Source organism: Anser anser (genome assembly GCF_964211835.1).
Source record: "Anser anser genome assembly, chromosome: Z".
Lineage (NCBI taxonomy): Eukaryota > Metazoa > Chordata > Aves > Anseriformes > Anatidae > Anser > Anser anser.
Window position 1 is genome coordinate 3,900,446 of NC_139723.1, and position 25,335 is coordinate 3,925,780.

The 25,335-nt window shown below is 40.0% G+C and overlaps 1 protein-coding gene across 2 annotated transcripts in view; it reads left to right on the forward strand.

Annotated features, from left to right (window-relative positions):
- Positions 1-25,335, forward strand: part of ADGRV1 (adhesion G protein-coupled receptor V1) — a 288,840-nt gene that overhangs the window by 231,377 nt on the left and 32,128 nt on the right. For both annotated transcript variants that reach the window (XM_083816849.1, XM_083816850.1), the window contains 2 exons: positions 2,154-2,311; positions 15,707-15,828. In XM_083816849.1, coding sequence (XP_083672975.1) covers positions 2,154-2,311; positions 15,707-15,828 — 280 coding nt within the window. The remainder of the gene's footprint in view (positions 1-2,153; positions 2,312-15,706; positions 15,829-25,335) is intronic.

Here is a 25,335-nt window from a genome sequence, read left to right on the forward strand (position 1 = left end):
TGTCTTTTTTAGAGCAAGCACCTAGGGATATTAGTAAAAGTGATCCATTTCTGTGGGTTTTCATTTGTTTGCTGCTTTTGTTAACTGAATACAAAGGAATGCTCACAGAAACCTTTCAAGACTTTCAGACAGCTTTTTAACAGTATGTCTCATCTCTGAAATACAAAAATTTATCAAATTGAAAGAGATACAGGTTTCAGACTATAAATTTATTTTTATAGAGGACTATACTTGTATTGAGATTCTTGGCTTCAGTCTAATCACTAAGGGCAGCGTAGGTTGTGGTGATGGGCCTTCACATCTTTACACTGTTTGGGTCCACGGAAAACTACATATGGGGACAAAAAGTTACTTTCATACCTAAGAAATATTGAAATTATAAAGATGAAACAGATCAACAGTGTAGTCAGCAGGCTGAGAGAGCTGATCCTTCCACTCTTCTCAGCACTGGCTAGGCCACACCTCGGGTCCTGTGTCCTTTTCTCGGCTCCTCAGGCCAAGAGAGGCATGCACATGCTGGAGACAATCCAGCAAAGATCCACAAAGATGAGTTGAAACACCTGTCCAGTGAGGAAAGGCTTGAGGGGGCTGGGGCTGTTCGACCTGGGTAGTTCAGCCTGGAGAAGGGGAGGCTCAGGGAGATCTCATCAATGTCCATAAACACCTGAAGGGAGGGTGCAAAGAGGACGGAGCCAGGCTCGTGTCAGTGGTGCCCAGTGCCAGGACAGGAGGCAGCGGGCACAAACTGGAGCAAGGAGGTTCCCCTGAGCACCAGGCAGCACTTCTGTGCTGTGCGGGTGGCTGAGCACTGGCACAGGCTGCCCAGAGGCTGTGGGGTCTCCTCCTGGGGGATCTTCAAAAGCCGCCTGGACACAGGCCTGGGCACCCTGCTCTGGGCGGCCCTGCTGGAGCAGGGGTGGGACCAGATGGCTTTGAGAGGTCCCTTCCAACTTCAACCATTCCGTCCTGCAAAACAACTTTAATTGCAATAGAGAGAACCTACCTTCCCTTTTGCTTACTTATTTACTTATTGATGTTATCAGGTGATATCTCAGCCTGTTGTATCTTCTGAACAGTGTCAAAACAAGCTATCTAGATTCTGCTACAAATTTTTTTTTGTTTCACTGACTGTGCCGGACTGATGCTCTGGAAGTGACAAAGAATGAAATCCCACGGGCTTGCAGGTCTTGCTGGGCAGACTACATCTAAGCAAACCCAGAATGTATACCAGAGAAACACCCAGCCTCTTCCTAGATGTATGTTGTACCAGCACTGACTGTAAACTTATTTAGCAGAGCTGACCTGAAAAACAGAAGGGCTGGGTAAGTTACACCCTCTTAATAGGGACAGCAGTGACCACATACTCTCTAGACATACTGACTCCTGAGCTGTCCCTTGGGCTGTTCAGTTTTGCGTCATCTCTAGAGTAGGTCAGTGGCAGTGAAGCACATGCTGACCTCAAGGGAGTTCATAGCAAACCCTGATCTCTCAGACAGTGGAAATCTCTCTTTAACTATCATCTCCGTATCCTTCAAGTCTTACATGCGTAATTTGACTCTTTTTCAGTAATAACTCGAGTTCCCATCACGTCTTTATAAATAATTATAACTTTAATGAATGGAAACAGTAATGACAGATAGGACAATGTTAAAAAAAAAAGTGGGAGGGAGGGCGCATTTGGCTTCAGTGTGCAAATGACATATAATTTCCAACAACTTGGGAGGAATTTTGCCTTTAAGACTTGTTCATTTATTTAAAGAATATATTTCTCACAATTTAATTTGTGGTTTCAGGAGCTAAGTATAGAAAATTGCATAATGCCCTTTTAGAACTTGGTGACTAAGAGTGATCACATTAAATGAACATAGCTTGCATGGAGTTGGTTAAAATATAATTTGTTCCATTGCAACAGTTTAAATCTCTTTAATAATGGTCAGGCTAAAATATAGCATGCATACTTCTAAGATACAAATGTTATATTCCTTAAGATATGATAAGGGAAAAAGAGACGAAAGAACCGAATACATCCAACCAAGGTTACTCTGGGAACAGAGTTAAAGATTTTGCGGTCTGTAAAGTAAATCCTTCTCTCTAATGACCGTCCAAGGTGTTTCTCATGTTTATAAACATAATTTTTCCATTCTTTTCGTCAGGTGCTTCATTCCAAATGCCTACGCGGCCCTCTTCACTGCTGCTCTGGTGCCGTTAATGTGCTTGGTAGTGGTTTTCGTGGTGTTCATTCACGCCTACCAGGTGACCCCACAATGGAAAGCGTATGATGATATTTTCAGAGGAAGAACGAATGCTGCAGGTAAGATGCATAGGCTACCCCTGAGCAAACAAGTCAGACTTTCAGGATGGTGCTGATCATTCTCTCCAGTCCAGAAAACCCCACTGGAAACCACAGCTCAATAAATACCTAAGAAGTTGTGTAAGATTAAGCATGCTAGCAGTTCCTTTGAAGTCTGTGAAAGTACTTTAATGATGAAAGTTATGCAGATGTGAGCTGTCTTACCAAAATGAGGATAAAGATGTGTTAAACCTAAAACAAGAAATTAGCATCACTGTTTACGTCTAGTCTGGCAATGAGAATAAACCTAAAACAGTGAGCTGTCCTGCATGGTTGTGGCTGGTACCAAACAGCATTTCCCCAAAGAGGGCCGAAGCTGGCTCAGGAGCATCGTTTCCCTGGCTGGGGGGCAATGATCAGACCCTCGCCCAGGCAGGGCTCTTCCGCTCGGCCCCAGGTGACGAGCAGAGTGCTAGGCCCTGGCCTTGCAAGGGCTGTGTGCTGGAGTACGTGGTGTTAACACGTCTGTTTTGAAATTTCCTAGTGCTACTTGTAACTGAAACATGCTTGAAAGAGAAGATCTGCCTCATGCGAAACAAGAAGTATTGGTCTGTCTGTTCTGTTAGAACAATTTCAAATACAATAATGTTCCCAAAATAAAATTGCAGCAGTTTAGACCAACACTGTAATAACATGACACTCTGTGGGAAGCTGAGAATAATTCTTTTGTTTTCATGTTTTCTGAAAAAAAATAGATCTCTGTTTTATAAACAAGTGCAAATAGTAGATTTGAGTAGAAATGGATCTATTTTCTTCCAAATTACATGAAGACAGTTGGATTTTATAAACTTTCAAGAGGTTCTTGAATCATTTTTCCCAATATGTTAGATAAATATCATCTGAACTTAAAAAGGAACACGGATTATTAAAAAATTCCATTCAGCAGTCCAGTGCTTGTAACTGTTTGGATTTATAGAGTGGGCTGTCTTGTTCACTTTGCAGTGATTATTACAGTGTGAAGTGAGGAGTTGTGTTTTATTTTGAACATTTGGGTTATAGAAATGTATTCTTTCTAAGGAAAAATGAAAATAAATACTAAGCATTTATTATCCAGACATTTCCTTAGGTATTTATTTATTTGTCAGTTTTACTAAGAACTATATATGAATTTGGATAAGGTCTGATAAACACAGCTTGTAAATATGATACTCAAGACCTTAGTTGCACTTTATTCTTTTTTTTTTTTTTTTCTGATATAAAAGGGACTGCCCGGAGCAATCACAAAGGTGGCTGCTTATTCAGTGTTGAATAATATAGTTTATTTATTTATAAGTAACTGTTGGGGGTTTTTGTTGTTGTTGTTGTTTTTGTTGTTGTTTCAGTATCACTAAGGATGGAGATTCCATATTCATATGATGAAGGGCAATACTTCAGAATGCGTCTCAGAGCAGTTAAACAGAAAAAAAAAAAAAAAAAAAAACGATACACTGAAACAGTAATAGAGACAAAGTCAGTATGCAAAATGTCAGAAAGCGTTAATGGGAGCTTAATCAGCAAGACACCAAGACGTGAAATAGCAAGGTGGAAAGAAAAGTCTGTTTGATTTAGCATAGGATTTAGGGTTTTTGTTGTTGTTGTTTTTGTTTGTTTGTTTGTTTTTGTTTTTTCTTTCCCAACATATACAGAAAAAGGTAGAGAAGGTGTGAGGTGTCAAAAGGAAAAAAACAAAACAAAACAAAAAGAAATCAAGAAGAGATGTGTTTGATAAAATGTCAATAATAGCATTGAAAAGCAGGTACTTTTTGTACCCCCTCACGGCAAGTGAGTGTTTTGCTACGGTAGCGCTTTTTCAGGCAGAAAGGAAAGTACACGGTGCACCCAGGGGAGACCGGCCACTGCAGGGCTGGGACAAGGCTGCCTGGTGAGGCCGCTGGTGCCCGCGGTTGAATGAAGGCTGGCGATTTCTTCAGTTTGTGAAGTTGCCTATAAATGCATAACTCAGCATCAGTTGTACACAAAAGGCCTCTGGGTGGCTGCTTCTCTCCTGAAATTTGAGGTAGTAGCAGTATATTTACATTTACTTTTAAAGATTTTTAGCGATGTTGTGCTTATGAAGATGCAGTCAAGGGCAGTTTGCAGTGGCAAGCCCTCTTCCCGCTTTTAAAGTTTAGATCTTACATATGACTCGCATTTTGGAGAAATTCCATGTTCCTAGAATCTCAGTGGGACCTGAGGCTGCTTCAGTGCTGATATTGCAACCTTGCTGCAGGCGGCGCGGGAGCCACTGATTTTCACGCCCCAGCTTAGTGGCAGCACCTGGCTGGTACCCAGTCCTCTCCACTTTGAACACTGCAGTAGGTAATGAAGGGAAAAAAAACTAATAATTCACCGCTTTTCAAAACTGCCTTCCCGCCATTAGCCACCTTCTCCAGAAAGAGACTAAAATTCCAAGTGAATGGTACTGCAAACAACGGCGATTTATCAAGTGCAGAGCACTGTAAACATAGACAAAATATTTTTGAAATACACCTTTCGTTTCTACTGGTAATTGTGGCCACCTGTTGATTTGAATCCCAGAAAGCCAAGATTATTGCAAAAAGGAAAAAGTGGCATATGTAGCCATGTAATTATCATCTACATCTAGATATTCATACAAACACCTACCTGCACCTGAGTATTTGAACTAGTGGTGTTTATTCCCTTTCTGGAAGTCATTCGGTTTGAAGATAGTTAATGCTGCAGTGTGATGCAGGTGACCATAGGTGGATTCTACAATAACCCATGCAAAAAAGTACAGAATGTATTCAATAAAAAACAAAATACCAAGGTCACTGGCTTCCATGCTACTATAAAGCAGAAAAAGTGTCTGGATATGCAGATTTAAAAGAGACGTATTAATTACCTGACTTCTAAATGTAGATTGCTTAGATCATTTCACAGACTGTAGAAGAAGCCTCTTAAGCAATGGCTGATTAACCTGAACCTCCAAATTTGTGGTCTCTACTTGAGGAAGGCTATTGCTGACTTCAGCAGAAATTTAATAGGAATAGGAACAGTAAGGTATATCCTTGTGTGTAGTATATACAGTTATTTTCAAAGAAAATGGATATGAAGATGGCTAAGCTAAAGTTTAAGTAAAAATGTATATAAATTATTACTCTCATGTCGTTGGAAGACTCTCAGGCTTACCTGCTGAAGAATTTTCATCTTGAATGATCTAGTCTTATACAGCTATTACTATAAATTTTGTCTGCTCTTCCAAAACATCTTTCTGAGCTTAGGCAGAGAGTTTGTTGCCTGTAGCAGAGGGGACCCCCGTGTATTTTTGTTACTAGAAGAGTAACAGTGTTGGGTACATATCTAAGAGAAAAAATACTGCCCTTTGGTAACTGCAGAGTATCTGTTTGCTCACTGTTAAATAGTTTCTTGGAAAATTATTGGATATGGTTGATTTTTTTCCCCATCTATTTTCTACATAGATATTCACTTGTTAGCCGTACCATGTTTTCTGCCGTGTGGATATTCTTCCTAATCCTTCAGATTTATCCTGGATGCCCTTGAGTGGAGTCACCTCTCCCATACCCTACTCTGGAAGCTTTCAGGCTTTAAAGAAAACATCATGGCACAAGGACAGCCAGCCCAGCACAACTCTGCTTTTAGTAATCACTGTCAGCTCCTTTACCAGTGGTCTGTGATGTGCCCACAGAGCTTATCATACTGTTTCCTTATGCCTGGAGTATTGCTGTAAAAACATAAATAAGGTTGTATTGGAGAATAAACAGAAATAAATAGAATTTGCCAACTTCGGATTAGGGGAATGTGCAATATGCACACTTCTCGTTGCCCTGTCTGGAACACCAAGTGTGTGAGTTTGCCTTCTCTCACTTTTTTACTGCTCCAGAGTTGCTCTGTCACCAGCCGTGTTTCTTTACACGGTGATCTTGTTTAGGTCAGGGAATTTTCCTCCACAACAGAAGGTGAGAGGAAAGGGCAATGGGAGAGTCAAGAATTAATTATCTTTTAGAGCAAGCAGCTCTTCATCCTCAGAAGCGAGTGCTGGAAAATAGTGTGAAAGCTGATTTATAAAGGTTGTTGTCCCTAACCCCAGTATCCCCTTTCAAAGACATGCATTTGGTTTGCTAGAAAAGAGGCTTCAGTTTGGACTGATTCAGCTGCCAGCCTTTCAGCAAACATGTTCAATTGACTGATTATTCTTCTATATATAGAAACCAACTTCTCAAAAGTTAGCCTTGACAGCTGCCAAGTCAGGAGTGTGTGCTGGATAAACAGCCCCTGGTGAACTAATATTTAAGTTTGTAGCAAGAAAGGCTGCTTTTCAAGGAAATCAGGTGGTCGAAAAGCAGGATGGTTGTATTTGGCTGTAGTAGCAGGAGGTCAAAATAGGGATATATAGCAGAGGATTGTTTTTTCTTGACAGTCCAAATATGCAAAATACAGAAACTGAAATTAGAAAAGGCAGAGGTCCAAAATTCATTGTTTTGCTTTCCAACTATTTATTAACTTCTCATAATTGTGCAAAGATTTGAAAATGTAAGGGAAAAATATGAATTGAAAAACTGCCTGCATTTTTTTTCTGATAATACCATCCTAATAGGTGACCTCAACTTATTGAACATGTCATAACATAATTTCCATGCCCAGGGCATAAATAATGAAGTAGAATTTACATGATTATCATCATTGTAAATGTGCCAGAATGAATCTAAAGATTAAAACCTTTTGTTGCCAAAATAGAACTTCATGAGGAATACCCCAAATATTTAGCTGTAAAATTATAACTACCTTTTTGTGTCCTCATTCGTATAAATTTCTTTAATGTGTTTATCATCTTAGCAGTATGGAGTTCCTGGCCATAACAGATCATGGTGGATGGCCCACCTGTACCTTCTACCAGCTGATCTCAGGAAACAAATAGGCCATCCAAAATGCAAGTACAGGACATTCCAGCCATGCTTCGGCTCTTGGGAATGATGCTGAGGACTGAGGACTGAGTGAGAATGTATATCTAAACCTGTTGTTACACGTCTTCTTTATCCTGTAAGCTACATGCTAAAACCTTTATCTCAAACTGTGAGATACATATCATATACCTAAAGGAGCGGAGGAACGGTGAGTTCCAGGAGCGTTTTCATCTTGAGATAGCAATATGCATTTCAGAATCAGGAACCAGATGTTGGCTACCTATAATCTGAGAGTTATGTACAATATTCACAGTATTCATCGCAGTCACACAGTGGATATTTTAGTCTTCATAATGCTTAAGGGGCTTTTCTTTTTTGTAATTAGGACAAAAACAAATCTTTGCCTCTGAGGTTATTAGAAATACAGTTTAAGACAAAATGCACAAGCGTAATTACAAGCTGAAATAAAGAGCAAAGATCTGAATAAGATAATAACTTAAATTCATCGTACGCACTTTTGCAATTTAGGTTGTTTGTACTGTGCTTCACATGCCCATATTAGCTTTCTTCCTTTAAATAATTCTGCAGAAGCAAGTTAATTTGCATGAGATGTGCATATGCTATTGTGCATTTAGCACCCATTTAATATCTTGCATAGTATTTAAAATAATTTTATTATATAAAGATGAGTAGCTTCAAATGTTTTTCTTCCCTTCCTCCCTTTCTTGCTTCCTCCTTCCTTCCTTCCTTCCTTCCTTCCTTCCTTTCTTTCTTTCTCTTTCTTTCTTTCTTTCTTTTTCTTTCTTTTTTCTTTTTTCTTTCTTTCTTTCTTTCTTTCTTTCTTTCTTTCTTTCTTTCTTTCTTTCCTTCCTTCCTTCCTTCCTTCCTTCCTTCCTTCCTTCCTTCCTTCCTTCCTTCCTTCCTTCCTTCCTTCCTTCCTTCCTTTCTTCTTTTCTTCTTTCTTTCTTTCTTTCTTTCTTTCTTTCTTTCTTTCTCTCTCTCTCTCTCTCTCTTCTTTCTCTCTTTCTCTTGTTCTTCCATTCCTTTCCTTTCCTTTCCTTTCCTTTCCTTTCCTTCCTTTCCTTTCCTTTCCTTTCCTTTCCTTTCCTTTCCTTTCCTTTCCTTTCCTTTCCTTTCCTTTCCTTTCCTTTCCTTTCCTTTCCTTTCCTTTCCTTTCCTTTCCTTCCCTTCCCTTCCCTTCCCTTCCCTTCCCTTCCCTTCCCTTCCCTTCCCTTCCCTTCCCTTCCCTTCCCTTCCCTTCCCTTCCCTTCCCTTCCCTTCCCTTCCCTTCCCTTCCCTTCCCTTCCCTTCCCTTCCCTTCCCTTCCCTTCCCTTCCCTTCCCTTCCCTTCCCTTCCCTTCCCTTCCCTTCCCTTCCCTTCCCTTCCCTTCCCTTCCCTTCCCTTCCCTTCCCTTCCCTTCCCTTCCCTTCCCTTCCCTTCCCTTCCCTTCCCTTCCCTCCCCTCCCCTCCCCTCCCCTCCCCTCCCCTCCCCTCCCCTCCCCTCCCCTCCCCTCCCCTCCCCTCCCCTTCCCTTTTCTGTTTGTTTGCCATCTTTCTGTGATTTGCCATATTCACTGCATAGCAGTAGTACCATAATCTGTCATAAGAGGCCTGATCTTTCATTTCCTATACCAGGAATTGTTTTAAGATTCATAAGAAAGTTTGTCAAAACCCTGAGATTTAATAGGAAGGTTAGAGAGGCCAATTTTCTATGTTTTTATATTAGTCATGTAGTCTTTATTCTTAATGTAATAAGTGCTTCTATTTTAGGAGGTATTCCTTAATTTCAAGCTGTTCCTTGCCACGAGGACAACAGATCAAAAAATGTAAATGAACGAAAAATAATATTTTAACAGTTTTGCTGCTTCCTATTTTTACAAATAATCTATGAGCAATTTTGTCCAATTGAATGCTGTGTACTTTTATATGCCAGCTTTCTAGTCTGCAGTATCAGACAATGTTAAAGTCAGCACATCTTTGACATTCATAACCTGGAATCAGAGGTTTTGTCATGAGTTACTGATTGCATGTTGGTGGTGGCATTTTCTCCTGTGAACTCTGTGAGGAAATCTGTTAAATTATTTATTTTGGCCACAAAATCCTGTTACCAAATTCCTTTTCTACGACAGTTGTCAAAAGCAATCAAAAAAGGAGCTAGCAGAATTTGGAACACTGTTATTCAAACTTATTTTCAAAAAAAAAAAAAAAAGTTTTTGTGCCTTTTTTTGTAGTTCTGTTGCTAAGTTTAACTCCTGACTTGTTAAGCAGTAGTCTGTAAATATTTTACTGAAATTAGGTCTCCCACAGAACAGTGAAATTCTGAATAGTAATACATTCTCCCCAGTCATTTAGGAAAAAATGTTAGAAATGACGATCCAGCTTTTGCAGGAGGTCTTCATGTCTAGCCAAGAACAATTAAAAACAATTAAAGTTGCATTATCAGTTTAACACCTTAGGGGAAGAAGTATAGTAAATATTTATAGGTAAACTCAGAAGATCATTAAAGCTGTATTATTTAATTGGTTCTTTTACTGACTTCTATTTTTAGAAAAAAAAAATTAAAGACTTCAGGCAGTAGAAGAAGACAATGTGGGCCAACACAGTGGTAGGAACACAAACACTTGGGTACGTTAGCGATGTGCGGTGCATTCTTTATTTTTCATAGTTAAATCATTTAGATGGTTGCTGCAAGCACATACTCAGCATTACACTTCAGAGTTTTAATATTTTCCAACTGTTTCCAGGTTTATTAATTTCTACTTCATTTAACATTTTTCGCTGCTCAGACTTACACACCTGGACAATACTGTCTATAACAGCAGTTAATGAAAGAAGGAAGATATGCTTCATTATCCTGAAGTATCCTTCACTCTATCTGGCAGTCCAAAGCTTTGTAATGAAACAGACTGAATACACAACCTTAAGGAGTGGCTCTCAGCTCTACAGGATGAAGAAACAGAAAACTGGCAATTTCAGAATCTGAAGGTTGTTTTCATTTGAGCTATATATGTCAATTCTAGGGAGATGATATTATCTTCTGAAATACATAATCTAGGCCAAAATGAGAAGTTCATTCTGCTTTATGGATAACAAATGTAAAACTTTGATTTTTGACCGATTATGGTGTCCCGAAGACAGTTCCAGTCTTGGCAATCTATAAAAGCAATTCGTTGTTTTCCTAGTTCTTTTCAGTTACTTTTCCAAATGGTGCCACAGGTTTTCTCTCTAGCAATGAGCTGATCTTAGTTTCACAGGGCTTGTTACTTGTTCCTCTCCTGATGCCTTTGTTCAAACGAGTCAGTGATTAATTTGATATTAAGTTTTCTATCTGCACACGTACACATCCATTAGTTTTCCTAACTGTAAAGGGCAGGATATAAAGCAAGATGGCATTTTTATGGAACCATTTACTATCCGCAGCAGTCAGCTGGCTGAATTGTGCAAGAGGACGTCACTGCTGCTTCCCTCTCTAATACAGAGGTTTCGGCAGGGAACATGCTACCGTAACCAATGGGCACTATGCAGGGACAGGCGTGTTGCACTGCTATCTGAAATTAAAATGATGTACCCAAATCCACCTTCATCGTCAGCTGGCAGTGATCTCAACCATCAAAGGTGTGACGGTGGACAGTGATGGGGAAGACGGGAAGGCTCCTCATTGTTTTCTTGCTCCTCTTCTCAGCTGCTTCCACTTTTTTGTTCTGCCTTCCTCCTTGTCCTCCAAGCCTCAAGATGCTGTGAGGCAGCATGGCTTGTAGTGCTGGAGGTCTCTCTTTCTCATGCTTTATACAATGGGTGTATCCTGCACCCATTTATTTTAGAAATATAAAGTTGTGTGGATTTATTCTGTCAGAGATTTTAAACCACTGTAAGTGAAAGCAAAACTGTTTAGATTTTTTTTTTTTTTGGTGCGTGTGTGTGCTTCTGCTTCCTGTTCTGCTCTATTGCAACCGAGCAACAAACAAGGCTGATAAGTGTTTCAGCTGAGCAATCTGGCATTTTGCTACCTGAATCTGATGCCAGCTGATTCTTGTGGAGCCCCTTGCCACTGGATACTCTCAATTACTGAAGCTCACAGCTCAAGAGGAGACAAGATGAGTTTGTGAAACTGAGGTGCCCTGAAGATGACTAAATAGAAACCCTGCCTCATGCAGGAATCGTTCCTCTTTCATGAAATTTTTAATCCAATCCAAACATGTCACGAAAATACTACAGCCTATCTTTCAAATTCTTTACATTTTTATGTAAAACATTGGACAAAATCTTGACTGCTTACTCTAAGGATTCCCCTGCTTTAAAAAACTGCAGTTTTACTTCTCATAAAAATTAATTACAATGTAGCACAGCCCTCAGAACAGCAAGCATTGCGGAAAAATCAATTATATAGATAAGTTAATAACAAATATAACCATTTCTCAGCAACTGGGAAGAATTGAGAAACAGTGTTCAAATAGAATTTTTTTGGTGAATAAAATACATGTAATTTTACCTGGTCACATATCAGCCTGGGCTACACAAAGTCTGCAAACACTATACAACTGCAGCTAGAGCTCTGTGAGCTACATTTGTCTGTGTTGAGTCATCAACTCTGCCTACGTTTCTTAAGCCTCTAGTTAAGGAAAAGGGAAGATGTTTCAGGAGACATGAACAGTCAGGATGGTGATATGTACATACATTATATATATATCTATAATATATATATATACTTAAGGAGTGGGTGGACTGAATGTTGCTTAAATAAAACCTTTCATCAGTCCAAGTACTAAAAAACCTGTGCTAATCATGAAAAAAAAAAAAAAAAGAACAACCTACACCTACATCAGGCTGGTGCTGAGTTGACTGTTCCACCACAGTCTTTTATCTCCTAAAGTTTATTCATGTACTGTAAAGGGGACTGTTTGCACTTGGGTTTAGGGCACGGTTCTTGTAAGTGAAGGTACATCAGTCCAGAAATAACACTTGTTTACTCAGGAGGGGTTGTTGGTTTTCTTTCCACACGAAGGAAACCACAAATAACTAGACTGTCAGGTTTGGTTCATTTCAAGCCTTTTTATTGGCATCCTTTTCTTTTATGCAGGGCTGTTCTTATAAACTTATAAATTGCTGCTGATTTTCTGATACGTTTTCTGGTATGTTCTAGTTATTGAGCTTCTGTTTGATCAAAATACAACAAATTGCCTGATCAAAAATGTAGGTGAAGGGAATTCAAACAGCTGAGACTTTGAGTGCTGCCAAAGTTTTGGCTCTGAATTAACCCTTTGCAATATCGACAATGAAGCAATTGCTGTTGACAAAAGTAAAAGCAGAAACTTTAATGGACCAACATTCTAGCATGTGGCAAAAAGCAGGTATCTTCAGACTATTTCAGTTACTATAACATATATAAAACCTGTAATTCATATGTTTGTACTGAGAAGCATTCATACATAAACCTTTATAACTACTCTTGAAGATACACTTAGTAGAGATTTTGCTAGGTTCAGTGAGCTTCATTCTGGTTTTACCTGTTGTCATCCTATTCTGGTGAGATGGCACTGAAGTTATCAAAGCTCCCCCTCACACACACTTGAAGATAAAATATTCAGATCAATGTACATCAAAAGTATATGATCTAGATAGCAGTATATCAAACCATCTCCCTTAGCTTTATGTACACCACTATTCCACCAGCCTATGGTTTCAATGATCTAGAGGTGTTGGGTTATGATTAATATTGTGCTAACTTTTTTTGTGACATTTTTTGTAGTAAAAGCAGAAATCGAGCTGCTAGTTCTGGCACGCAGATCGCACTCCCATAACTTGCTTTCTTCTCTCCCCACCCCAAACCTGAGTTGAACTACATTGAAAATTAGCACTAGAGCCAAATAGTTGTTTGAACTTTCTGAGACGATTCTCTACAATGTTAGCTTTGATCTGTGTACAGCATTTAGAATATGCATACATTTGTGATCATTAATTGCCAGCCCATTGCATCAGTTGTATGCTAGAGAGATAAATTTTGTTAAATGATTTTGAGGTTTAATAAAATGATTATATCCTTCCGTTTATATCCATGCACAAGTAAATTAATGAGTTCCTCTATAGGTAATTATTGAATTTACCTTTAGAAAGATAAATTTACAAAAACAAACAGCATTTTATGTATGCTTTTTTCCTTTTTTTTTTTTTTTTTTCAGGAGAAAGGCTTTTTTCAGCCCTTGCTAAATTTGCTTATTTCTGTAACCTGAAATATTCTGAGATCTTCAATTCCTCACCAGTTTTTATGAACATTATTAATTACGTATCTAATAAGTATTTAGGTTCATTGTGTATGCAGTGTAGGATAAAATCAAACACTAATGCTCTATTTCTTACTATACTACCTGGTGCTTTAGAGGACTTTGCCTTTTTTATTATTGTAAAAGCATTGTGATGTTGGCGACATATATTAGTAGCTGCTAAAGAAAAGCTTGCTTCAGCATTTGCTGAGACCGTGAGGAACTTTTCCATTGTCCCAAAGGGACTTTGAGATGGGTGATTTGTGCACTAGGGATACTACTGTCTATAGGGAGCAATGCAGGAATTATTTTGTATTTCCATTCTATTCCTCTAACAAAACTGAGTCCTCCCAAACAAATAGCAGAGGTACATAGCCTTAATCTTCTTCCCCTGCTGCTGCATTGAAAAATACAGATATTATTTGTGTTATGGTATGAATCATGGATCCTTGGGAAGTCTCAGGCAATCTAATAAATTTTGGCCAGACCTCAGCTCACCAAGGGAGAGGTGATTCAGGTGCTTAATGGGCATCAATTGTCATTTCAGAAAACTGAGGTTATCCAGCTGTCTTGTCTTAAGGGATGGGTCTTCCACAAGTCCTGTGTCAGGTGTGTGGATGATGTACAGATCCTTTAGATATCTTGTGACATAAGGCAATGAATCTAAGGCACAGGTACCCACCCATGATGTTTCCTGAATTCCTGCTGAAAATCCCCAACTGGCCAGGGAACTGGGGCACCGCTTCCTCCCATCCGCTGAGAGCAAATTAGAAACCCTTCATTCACAGAAACTGTGCTGTGTCCAAATGGACAAACTGGAGAGGATTTATGTTGTGTCCTCAGACAAAAATGGCAAAATGGTATCATAACCATGACTGGAGGCTGAGTTGTCAATCTCCTTTGTTTGGAGGATCTGACTTTCTTAACGCTGTAATGGGCTTTGCTATTTCCCAGTCAAGTGGATATAGTTGCTTATTTTCACAGGAAACAGAAGGTCATGTCAACTGTTCCGAGGGATTAACTTTAATACTTTAGTTTTACTGCCTCTGGAGTCCCTAGGTTACCACTACCCTAACATAATGGTAATCTTAGTTTGTAACTCAGAATCTCATTATAATTCACTGGTGAGATACTTGTCTTCCTGACTGGTAGGCCACACTGAGAGACAGCTCGTGCAGAACATCCTAGGTTTGCAGCTCAAATCTTCCAAAGCAGCATTAGTCTTTAGTTGGGGTAACTTGAGTAACCCACTAGAGTGAGGGAGTTACTCAGAGCTTTGTTTTGAGCTGCTCCCTCATTCCCAAAATACGTACATCCATTTCTGCCAAAGTAATAGCAAGAAACTCTTCCCTGCCTTGCCGTAAGGTCATGTTGACTTTGGCTGTTGCCCGCGTTCACATGGCGCTTGCTGTTTGGGTAGTATTAAAGAAAACACCCAAAGCACTCCCATAGTGCTGTTTCTAGAATAACACCTCCCAAAAGTGCTTGGCTGGTGTAGCACGGCCGGTGTGGAAAGGGGCGATGCCTCACAGAGCGCCTCTGTGCCTCGAGGTGTGCAGGCTGGGGCAGACACGAACTTTGTCGCTGTCAACGCCAGGGGCCGAGGAGGTGGACCCGGGTGTTGAGAATAGAGCTGGGTGGGGGTGGGAGCTAAAAAACCCTCCAGCTTTCCTCTGTGTGAACTATGCTCTGTGCAGGCATCTTCCTGCCAGCACTCCTGAAGCCTCTCGTGCTGTGAATGCAGCAAGGGATGTGAAGTGCAGCTGCACCTATCAGCCGGGTGGAGTGCTTCAGGCGAGACTGCATCTACATTTATCAGCGTGAATGCAGTTAACCCATACAAATTCTGTCTTTGAGGGACTCCTCGACCGGGCAGAGGTATTCACTTGATGTTTTATGCCATCAGATGTGTACTCAAGCTCTGCTTGCAGTAAAAGTTACAACAAATCGGAGAATAACCTAGTCTTACACAGCGAAGCACCAGAGCCATCGCAGCCTGTTGTGTGGATAACGCTAGCACTCTTTTCCCTTTCCCCTCAACTCCCAAAAATCCATTTCTTCTCCACGTTCCCAGAGTTTGTCCAGGGCTCTGCCATGCTTCCCCCAAGCTCTCGATCCCACCTGCCAGGCGCCCGTGCCCGGTTTGCTGACAGGGCTTTGGCCCTGCCTGGGGGATGCTTAGGGAGTGTTCTGCACTGCACGCACCAGCTGAAAAGCCTCTGCTTCTGATTTCCAGAGATCCCCTTGGTCCTGTATCTCTTCGCCCTGATCTCCATCACCTGGCTGTGGGGAGGGCTGCACATGGCGTACCGGCACCTCTGGATGTTGGTCTTCTTCATCATCTTCAACAGCCTGCAGGTAAGAGCTGATGCTTGGTCCTTTGGTCCTCTTGGAGGATCACCTCCACCTCTTCTTAGTGCCCGTGGCATTTCAGCTTGGCCAGCTGAACAAAATCCAGAAACAAATAGCAGTTTGCACGTGACACACTGGAGATGTTAATTGTGTTGTTTATCTCTTTCTGAAATTAACATATAGAATGCATATTAATGCAAGAGGTGCATTGTTTTGAAACAATAGCAATAATTGCATGGATTTAATTTCATAGTTAATACACTGGGAAAGAAAATTGCTTGCTTACTTATGTAATTTTACTGAGATAATTATACCAGTAAAACTGAATTATTTGCAGCCTTTGCAAAGAAACAGAGTATTTCAATTTTCCGTGTCCTGTAATTAAAAAAAAAAAAAAATCACTAAAAGCCACAATACTTTAAAGTAGCCTTAAGATTTTTATTTATTTTTTTTCATTATTAGGAGTGAGTATTTAGGGTTGACTTTTCTCATTTAGCATTGGTAAAGAAGCAAAGATCTTCTCACTGAAAAAGTCTAATATAGACTAGATGTTGATTATTAGTTATGAAAAAATACAAATTGCCCCTTACAGAATTTCACACATGTGAGTACTTCCACTGGACCACTACTGTGCTACGCGGAATTCAATACCTTATTGTGCATTTTGGAATTGTTTACAGAATAGAGGCCAGTATATCATGGATGGGAAAGTGCCTCTAATGTCTGAAAACAGTGAGATGATGAGGAATCCAAAACATATATATTGAAATCTATGGTGTTCAAATTGTTCCGAGGTGCATATAATAGAAATATGTGTGATATCATGTATTATCTACCTATATTCATACCTGTATTCATACCTATATTCATACCTATATTATTTAACTATATTTAACCTCATCAACTAGAAAGTAAAAAAAATGAATCTTTACCACAAAACAGGTTTATTTTAGATATTAATTCAAAAAGTAGGCATTCTTGTAAGCAGAAATCTAGACTTTAAAAATATTCTTGAGCCATAAGCATTTTTTTAATTGAAAAAAAAGAACCGTAGCTTACTCTCCCTGTGCATTTAGTTATTCAGTACAACTTGTCATTTAATTATACTGTATATGTTGGCATATATGGGCTCAAATTCATTATCCTTCATTATCCTTATCCTCTCCTCTCCTCCCCTCCCCTCCCCTCCCTCTCCCTCTCCCTCTCCCCCTGCAAAATCTCAGAGCACAGGCAGGCCCCCGCAGCAGTTTCAGCAGTACAACCCTAACTGCTGTGACTTTACAGTGAAACATGTCACTGAGGTGCAGGATAAGTACATGGTGACGTCTCTGTGTGTGTGCACATAGAAACAAAACATACTTTTATATATCCTTTTTTTTTTTTCCACCATTCTGCAAAGAATTATTGGTAGAATCCAATCCAGGCTTGTGTTACATAGATATATCGGATACAAATGCTTGAAGAGGGTTGCTCATTATAACAGATTTTATGCCAGAGGTAAAGCAGTGACAGAGCACTGTAATATGCATGGATATTTGCTTTAATAAAAAAATATTTTATTGCCAGTGCATATTTAGAGAAGATGGATATGAACACTCAGAATTATCATTCATGGCCAGAATGTTGACACTTCTGTGTAACTGCCAGAAGATATGTTATATTGCTCTGCCTTACGTAACCTGAAATGTTTTATTCAAGTAAGGGCACAAAGCCTAGGAATTATTGTTAGTTTAATTATTGTTGCAAGGCACTAACTCCTGTGATGAGAGCAAGCAGTGAAATGGGATGTTGAAAACCAGTTGTGTAAAACTTGTGTCCCGCAAGGTCTGCAGGGGATTTATTGCACCTGGTAGTTCAGTACGATAGGAGGTAACATAGAAAACACAGATAAAAAAGCATGCATAGAATAACGTTTAGGTCATGACTGATAATAGAGATGCACCTGTGCATGACTCTGAAGTTAGGATTTTGTTTAAATCCAGATAAAACTGAGGTGGTATACTTGCTTTTCTCAATCTGTGTGAAGTTTTTCAGTTGGTTTTATTTAATGCTCTTCATGTAGTTTTGTTTCCATCCACGCACTTTAACATTTTCAAAAGGACCCCTGGCGGCAGGGGCATTTCTCATCTTTCATGGCTTTATCCCCCGTTGCATCTCCGTCCTCAGATAGGGCGAAGCTGGGAAACACACGTTCAGCAGCTTTTTTTGAGGAGCTAGGAAATGAAGAATTAAGACACCCTCCGTCTCACCAACTTGCCTTATGTTGTTAGCATTGCTGCGTGGCGCCGTGCACGGGGCACAGCCTTAGAGTCGAGGCCGTGGCCGTGCCAGGCTGCCCTGCTGCCCTTCTGCCTGCAAGGCTTTAAATCCCCACCATCTCCTGGACTCCCGGTAGGCTGCCGTGCTTTGGCAGGAATTAAACACGTAGCGGCCGTGTTTGCTATATGCCGATTAACCCCTCGGTAACGTTGTTTAGGAAACTTGCACTCCTGTAGTCTCTTCTGTCTCTGATTGCCCTGACAAAAGATGGGGGTGTCTGGAGAGTGGCTGTAGATGGCAGCTGGCCCGCAGGGTATGCTGCACCATCTCCACAAGTACATTACTATTCAAATTACACCAATATTTATCCTTTACATCAGAAGGAGCAACACATGACATTCTTTTCCTAGCGCCAGAGGATCGGCAAAGCCTCAAATATAAAAGTATTTCCTCTATTGAAAGGACGTGCTAAAATTTCAAATGTCTTATCTCTTCCTGGCTAATATTTTACGTTAAAACCTGTGCATTTGCAGCTCTAACTCAGATAGTAGTCAATAAAAAACTTTTCCTTGGAGGACTTTACACTTCACATTTTAAAGACATTTTCTTATGCTCTGCTGGAGATATTAGGCAGGAAATGTAATGGGACAGTATCCTCTACCTTTCATTACTAGATATTAGAAATTACTTTTTAATGTGTGAATTTATCAAATATTTAAAAGGAAAATATAATTACTTAGTATTGGGTGCCCTAAGAAGAATAAAAGAAGTTGAGTAGATTTTTCAGTGCTACCATTTTTTATTTGTCCGTTCTAATAGCAAATGTTTTCGGTGCTTTGTAAATCTTTACAATAATATGTGTTTAAAAAACATTTCCTGAAACACCACCACTGTATAAACAACCTCACCACATACATATTGTTCTCCTGTTTTAAAAGTTGCAGTTATCTAACCAGGAAACAGAAGAGCCAACTGGTGATTCAGGTGACCAGACATTCAGCACGAGTTAAAAGAACGGTGAAGCATCAGGGCGAACAGTCTGCAAATAACACCCAACGTCTGCGAGCTGTGCTGTTATTCAGATAAGCAGATATACTGATTTGTGTTAATAAAATAAAGGGTCATCACACAGGCTGTTTCTGTAGGAGAGAAGTACGCATTACACACACTTCTTGTAGCAAATACAGCTTTTTCAGGTCGTGCTCCCCTGAGAGGAGCCATCAGGGCGGTCTTGGGGGGCAAGCACGCAGTGGTGGAAGCTCCTCCTGGCCTGCAGACAGACACATTTGTCTTGGTGTGACAGTGTCATCCAAGTCCCTGACCTCAGCCTGTTTGGGGATGAGAGAGGGGTGTGAAAAGGGGCTTAGGTGTGGATGGCACGTTACGAAAGTGATTTCCTGTGGAACTTGCTGTCTCTCCACACGTGCTGTTCGCGCGTCATTCACACGCGCTGCGCCTTCATCAGCTCTCAGGCAGTGGTTGTTAAATCTGGGACGAGGTCTTCTGCCTCCAAAGGCTGCTTTACCGTCTATTAGTGGGCATTCCTGCTATGCGGGGTGCCCCGCTTCAGTCTGAAAGCAGTTCAGCATTCGTTAAAAGCTTTTCCCAACAGGAAAGAGAACATGAAATAGTTTACCAGGAGCAGAGCCCTGCTTCCCTGCTGCTCAGGAGTTACAGACCCTGAGCAGAGCAGAGCACGACCCATTAAATGTGTTTGATATCCAGATGGATCCAGCTCAGGAGACTGCAAAGGCACTGTATATTATCCAATTTAGTTGTTTAGCCGCATGACAAACATTTCCTCGGAAATGCACTTGATAGAAAAATCATCTCCTAAGGACAGATTGTTTCCAAGCACTTCCTGTGGGAAATGGTTTCCATCAGAGAGGAGTTTACAGTACAAGCTATTCATGTGCATGCAGAGGAGGGACAGTCCTTTCCCTGTATCTTCAAGAATAAACATGCAAAGTGCTGTTTAGGGGTACAATATCTGATTTACATCGTCACAGAGTAAACAGTCACCCAGCAAATAAATACAGCTAAAGCCCTTCTGTTCACCAAGGCCAAAATGAAAGTTTAAAAGGTATCTTAAAACCTTTTCATCCAATGTTCTTAAAGTAGGAAATCCCAAAATACATTTAGAAAAGTGTAAAAGGAAAAGGCTAAGGAGCATGTTTAGGATATCTGATGCTTGGAGTTCCTCTGTGGCATGATCCTGATTATCCCACCCAGGCAGCATCCGTGTCACAGAAGCGCACCCTGTCCTCTCCTGTGAAAGACTTGGGCTCCCGACCCTTTCAGCTGGAAGATGAGAAAGGAACATTTACCTTTTTACATATGACTGCCTGAGCGGATTTATTCGCAAGCTGTTTGTTGGGGTCAGGAGTGAAGGAATAAGCTGCTGTGGCTCTCAAAAGGTTAGGATTTCACAAGCCATTTTGCACATGCTGTATTAATATAAAAGATAGCTCTGTTTTTCATGAGATTTGTGGGGTGTTTCTGGTTTCTGTAGCTGAGGTCATCAGCGGCATATTTACCGTTCAGTCGAGGCTGATCCAAAGTTCAGGGAGGTGGGAGGATCCCTTCCCCTCGTTTGCAGAGGCTGGGGTTAGGCTTTAGGTCTGTGCCGAGGCTTCTCCCCTGAGCTGAATCCTTTTATCTGAACCCTTTCTCATTATGATCTTGATTATTATTCGGTTATGTTTCCAACAAACTTCACTGGACACCCCGACCCTCTATCTTGTAATTTAGAATATATGCACGCTGCAACCTGCAAAGTGTTAGGTACTCCCAAGCTACCTCTGTTGTGGCTTCTTGTACCTTGTACTAGTCCTTACCACACCCTACTCCCAGCAAAAAAAATAACTAAATTTTTAAAATAAAAAGTAATTGTGAACCAAAACCTTGCTTTTAAGAAATGGTGAAATGTTACATGTCAACAGTAGCAAAAGTCCATTTTTCAGGGATCTTAAGTCAAGAGAAAAGCAAATCAAGACTGGGAGGTATTCCATTATTCAAATAGACCTTATGTGGTTGTTTTGGCTGACAGAGATATGAATAAAATATCTTTTCCCATTGCGTATTTGAACACACTAGTTCAACATGACTGCATTACTGACTGTTATATATAAAAAAAGTGTTTCCAAGAAACCCTGAAAATATCTGGAAGTAGCAGTTGATAGATGATTTTCTAAACTGGGCAAAATGGCTGACTTTTCTAAAAGTAAAAATTTTGAAGGTCAACTAATTAGTAGTGGGCTACAGTAAAAGAAAAATATTCAAAAGTTCAGATATAAAAGTTTAAGAAAACCTGGGTACTTTTAACAAGAAACGTGGACATACAGAAGTCTGCTGAACAGGTGCACACCTTAACCTGACCTTGACTGGAGGAGATACAATTCACCAAACTTCAATAATTAGAATAGCAGACGCAAACTGGAATGTGAATAGGAGCTGATTCAGTAGCAAAGAGATAAAATATCGAATTTTTAGATACGGTAGCAAACAACATGAACATTGGTTTCTAGAGCAACCAAAAATAATTGTGGCAAGAGACATGCCAGAGGTTTTAGAGGCCAAAACAAAGTAAAAACATTATACTGAGAGAAAAAGAACAGAGATTTAAAGTTTTAAACATGCAATATTAGTACTATTTTATTTATTTTTTTAAAAAAGAACAAAAATATGCAGTTCTTAAGCTCATGCTGGCGCCAATTGCAAATAAAGGAGTCTTTTTCCTAGGGTACGCTATCTATCTGGTGATACTGAGAGAGCCACAGCTATAAATATTTTAACTTCCTGTTCCTTGTGGCATCTTCCTCGCCATGAGTCAGCGATGGACTACATGATGCTGTTCGTAGCAGTTCCAATGATCTAAGCAGTGCAAAAACAAACAAAATCAAGTACTGGATAGACCTGAGTAAATGTGGTGGGCCGCAAAAGGCTTCCTCAAGATTATGCAAATATGAGACTGTGATTCCACAGTTTAGATAAGCCCAATAGAAGACTAGGAAATTGTCGCAGTATTGCCAGAATAAGATGAATTTCAAGCAGAATATCAAGAACAGAGCTTGTTCACATACAAATAGTACAAGCAATACTGTCAGATGAGTGCATAATTCAAACACAATTAAACAATTCATACACTACCCAGGAAAAAATAAATAAGACTAAATACACAGCCTAAACAGGCATTGCATTTTGACATCTGTGGAATAAAGTAGACTACATGCTGTTTCTGCAGACTTGGATTTTCTTCCAGACACACTGTACCTGGAAGGAAAGAAGATAATGTAACAAGGACAGTTCACTGGTTCAGTACATGAACAAAAAGACAGAAAAGTTATTTTTCTTAAGTCAAAAACCTAGCAAGTTTGGCTGGTGTTGAGCAACATTGTAGATATGTGCATTTATTTTAAACCGAACAGTAAAAGGAACTAATATAAAGTAGATAAATAGAGAAAGCTTTTCAGTTTTTGAGACTTGTCACCTTTTGACATCAGCACCTAAACTTTTGGGATGTAATCCTCATTGGGCAATAGCATTGGTATGATTTATACTAGCAGTCCAAACTTACAAAGCCACCTGAGTGCCTTGATTATTCCAAGAATCAGGACAATGCAGTATTTAAATTTATATCTCCTTCTCCACATGTTGAGTTCCTCCTTAAAGAATTTTCTGTGCTCCTAGTTACCAACCTACGCATACTCTAATGCATAAGTACCATAATTTTACTTATGAAATAAGTTACTATAAATACTACAAAATTACTTATGAAATTATTGTAAAATATTCCCTTTATGTATTCAAGTCCTTAGGTGATAGACCCAGATATCAGTTTGTAGCTGAAGGCAAAACAAAGCAAAAAAGTGTGCAATTTCAGATAAACAAAGGAAGCATTGTTACGTTAGGACTAAATACCTGACAGGATAAACTGATGTCAGAAGAGTGAGATAGTAAGTAGATCTGTGTTCATGATGATAAAAATATATAGAATAATACATAATAAAATTGCAAAAATTAGTGAAGGAGTCTGAAATATACTTTGACTTAACTGGATTTTTAAGCAGTCTCAAGAAACATTTAGAGTATTTCAATCACTTGCCTACTAAGAATATGGAAAAAAAATAATGTAATATATATATATATATTAAACAAAAGTAGACATTAAATAACATTTTAGGTCTTCCAGCATCTACTGAACTCCTTCAGCAGTTCCTGAAGAACTTTAACTTACGTTTCAGGCAAAATCTTTGAATATGCCATTCAGTTTTTGGGACAGAAGATGACAAAGCATTTTTTACCATTCTAGAAAGTTAGTAAGGATTATGTAGTTGGCAATGACAAATAAGAAATGTCATTTACATTACTATATTCAGTGGAAGTTTATCCACTCAAAAGGACAAGGGATCAGGTACATTCTTTTCATCTTCCAGCACTGTCAGTAAGAGTTGACTTCTCTGACTACCGAGAATGCAATAGCAACCAATTTAATTTGGTATCTGTAAAAAGTACCACCTTTTCATTTTATATTGCTGCTGATTGCTTTGTGTCACCATAACTAGCATTTTTTCAATAACTCAGCTGAAAGAAGTATCTCATTATAGTCATAATGTAGAATAGTCTGTATTTTGCCTTTACATCCAACCTTCTAAATTCTGTAGTATTATTTAAGACTAATTGATAGAGCAGTGCCAGCTCATAGCATTCAGAATTCAAGAATGTGACTTCTGTGCTTTGAAAATAATGAATTTCTTTATAATTGGCTCAAATACTCAGTCTCTCTCTCTCTCTCTTTTTTTTTTCTTTTTTTTTTTTTTTGGCACTGTTTTTCACAGGCAAAGCCTGCTTCATGCACTGGCAGAGTTTCAGAAGGTGAAAGGCAGCAAACAGTAGGGCAGTGACACTCTGGGGACCACTTAGAGAAGTTGCAAGACCCAGATCCATGAGGCTGAAAGGGATTAATCCGGAAGTGCTGAAGGAGCTAGCAGTTTAATTGTTTAATTTTTGAAGAATCATGGCAATTGAGGATATGACTGATGGCAAGGAAAACAATAATATTGCTCCCAAATTTTAGAAAGGCAGACTGTAGCTTCAGGAAATTTGTGGCCGACAGTAACTAGGGGACATGACAAATGTCAGAACTGATGTAGAGGCAACTTCATAAATTTGAGAGAAAACCTCACAACGCTCAGTGAAGAGACTCAGTTGTACACCTAAAAGAGAATAGCCCCATGCATGTGTTCAGCCTTGGCAGTATGAGTGTTGGTCTTGCTGAAGTGGGAGTGTGCCATGATGAGCATGGGGCAGCAGTGTACTCCTCTTGTAGATAAGGCAAACCACATTCTGGGCTGTTGTGGGAGAAGTTTGGCCAGTTGTTTGAGTGATTATCGCTGTCTGCTCAGAGCTGATGAGGCCACACTTGATGAGGCCACACTTGGAACACTCTGTCCAGTTTTGGGGCCTCCAGTTCACAAGATAGGTGGAGGGTCCAAGGCAGAGCTACCACAGTGGTCAGAGGTTTGGGGCACATGTCCTCTAAAGAGTGTTTGAGGGAGCTGGGCCTATTTAGATGAGGAGGGCACAAGTGGAAAATGTAATAGCAGTGTGCAAATATTTGAAAGGTAGTTAAAATGATGATGACATCATGCTCTAAGAATCACAGAATCATGAAATAACCCGAGTTGGAAAGGACCCACAAGGATCACTGAGTCCAACTCCTGGCTCCACACAGGACCACCCAAAAATCAAACCACATCTCTGAGAGCATTGTCCAAACACTTCTTGAGCTCTGGCAGGCTCGGTGCCATGACCACTGCCCTGTGGAATATGTTCCAACTCCTGACCACCCTCTCAGTGAAGAACCTTTCCCTACCACCCAGCCTGACCCTCCCCTGTCCCAGCTCCATGCCGTCCCCTCGGGTCCTGTCGCTGTCCCCAGAGAGCAGAGCTCAGCGCCTGCCCCTCCGCTCCCCTCGTGAGGGAGCTGCAGGCCGCCATGAGGCCTCCCCTCGGCCTGCTCTGCTCTGGGCTGAGCAAACCCAGGGACCTCAGCCGTTCCTCATCTATCTTCCCCTCTAGACCCTTCACTACCATTGTAGCCCTCTTTTGGATGCTCTTTAGCAGTTTTATGTCCTTATATTGTCCAGAAGGATACTGAAAGAGTATCCAAAGCTTTGCTAAAATCAAAAATAAAATTAAAATAAATTAAATAGAAATAAAATAATGTCACATTTACTGGCTTCCCTTGGTCAG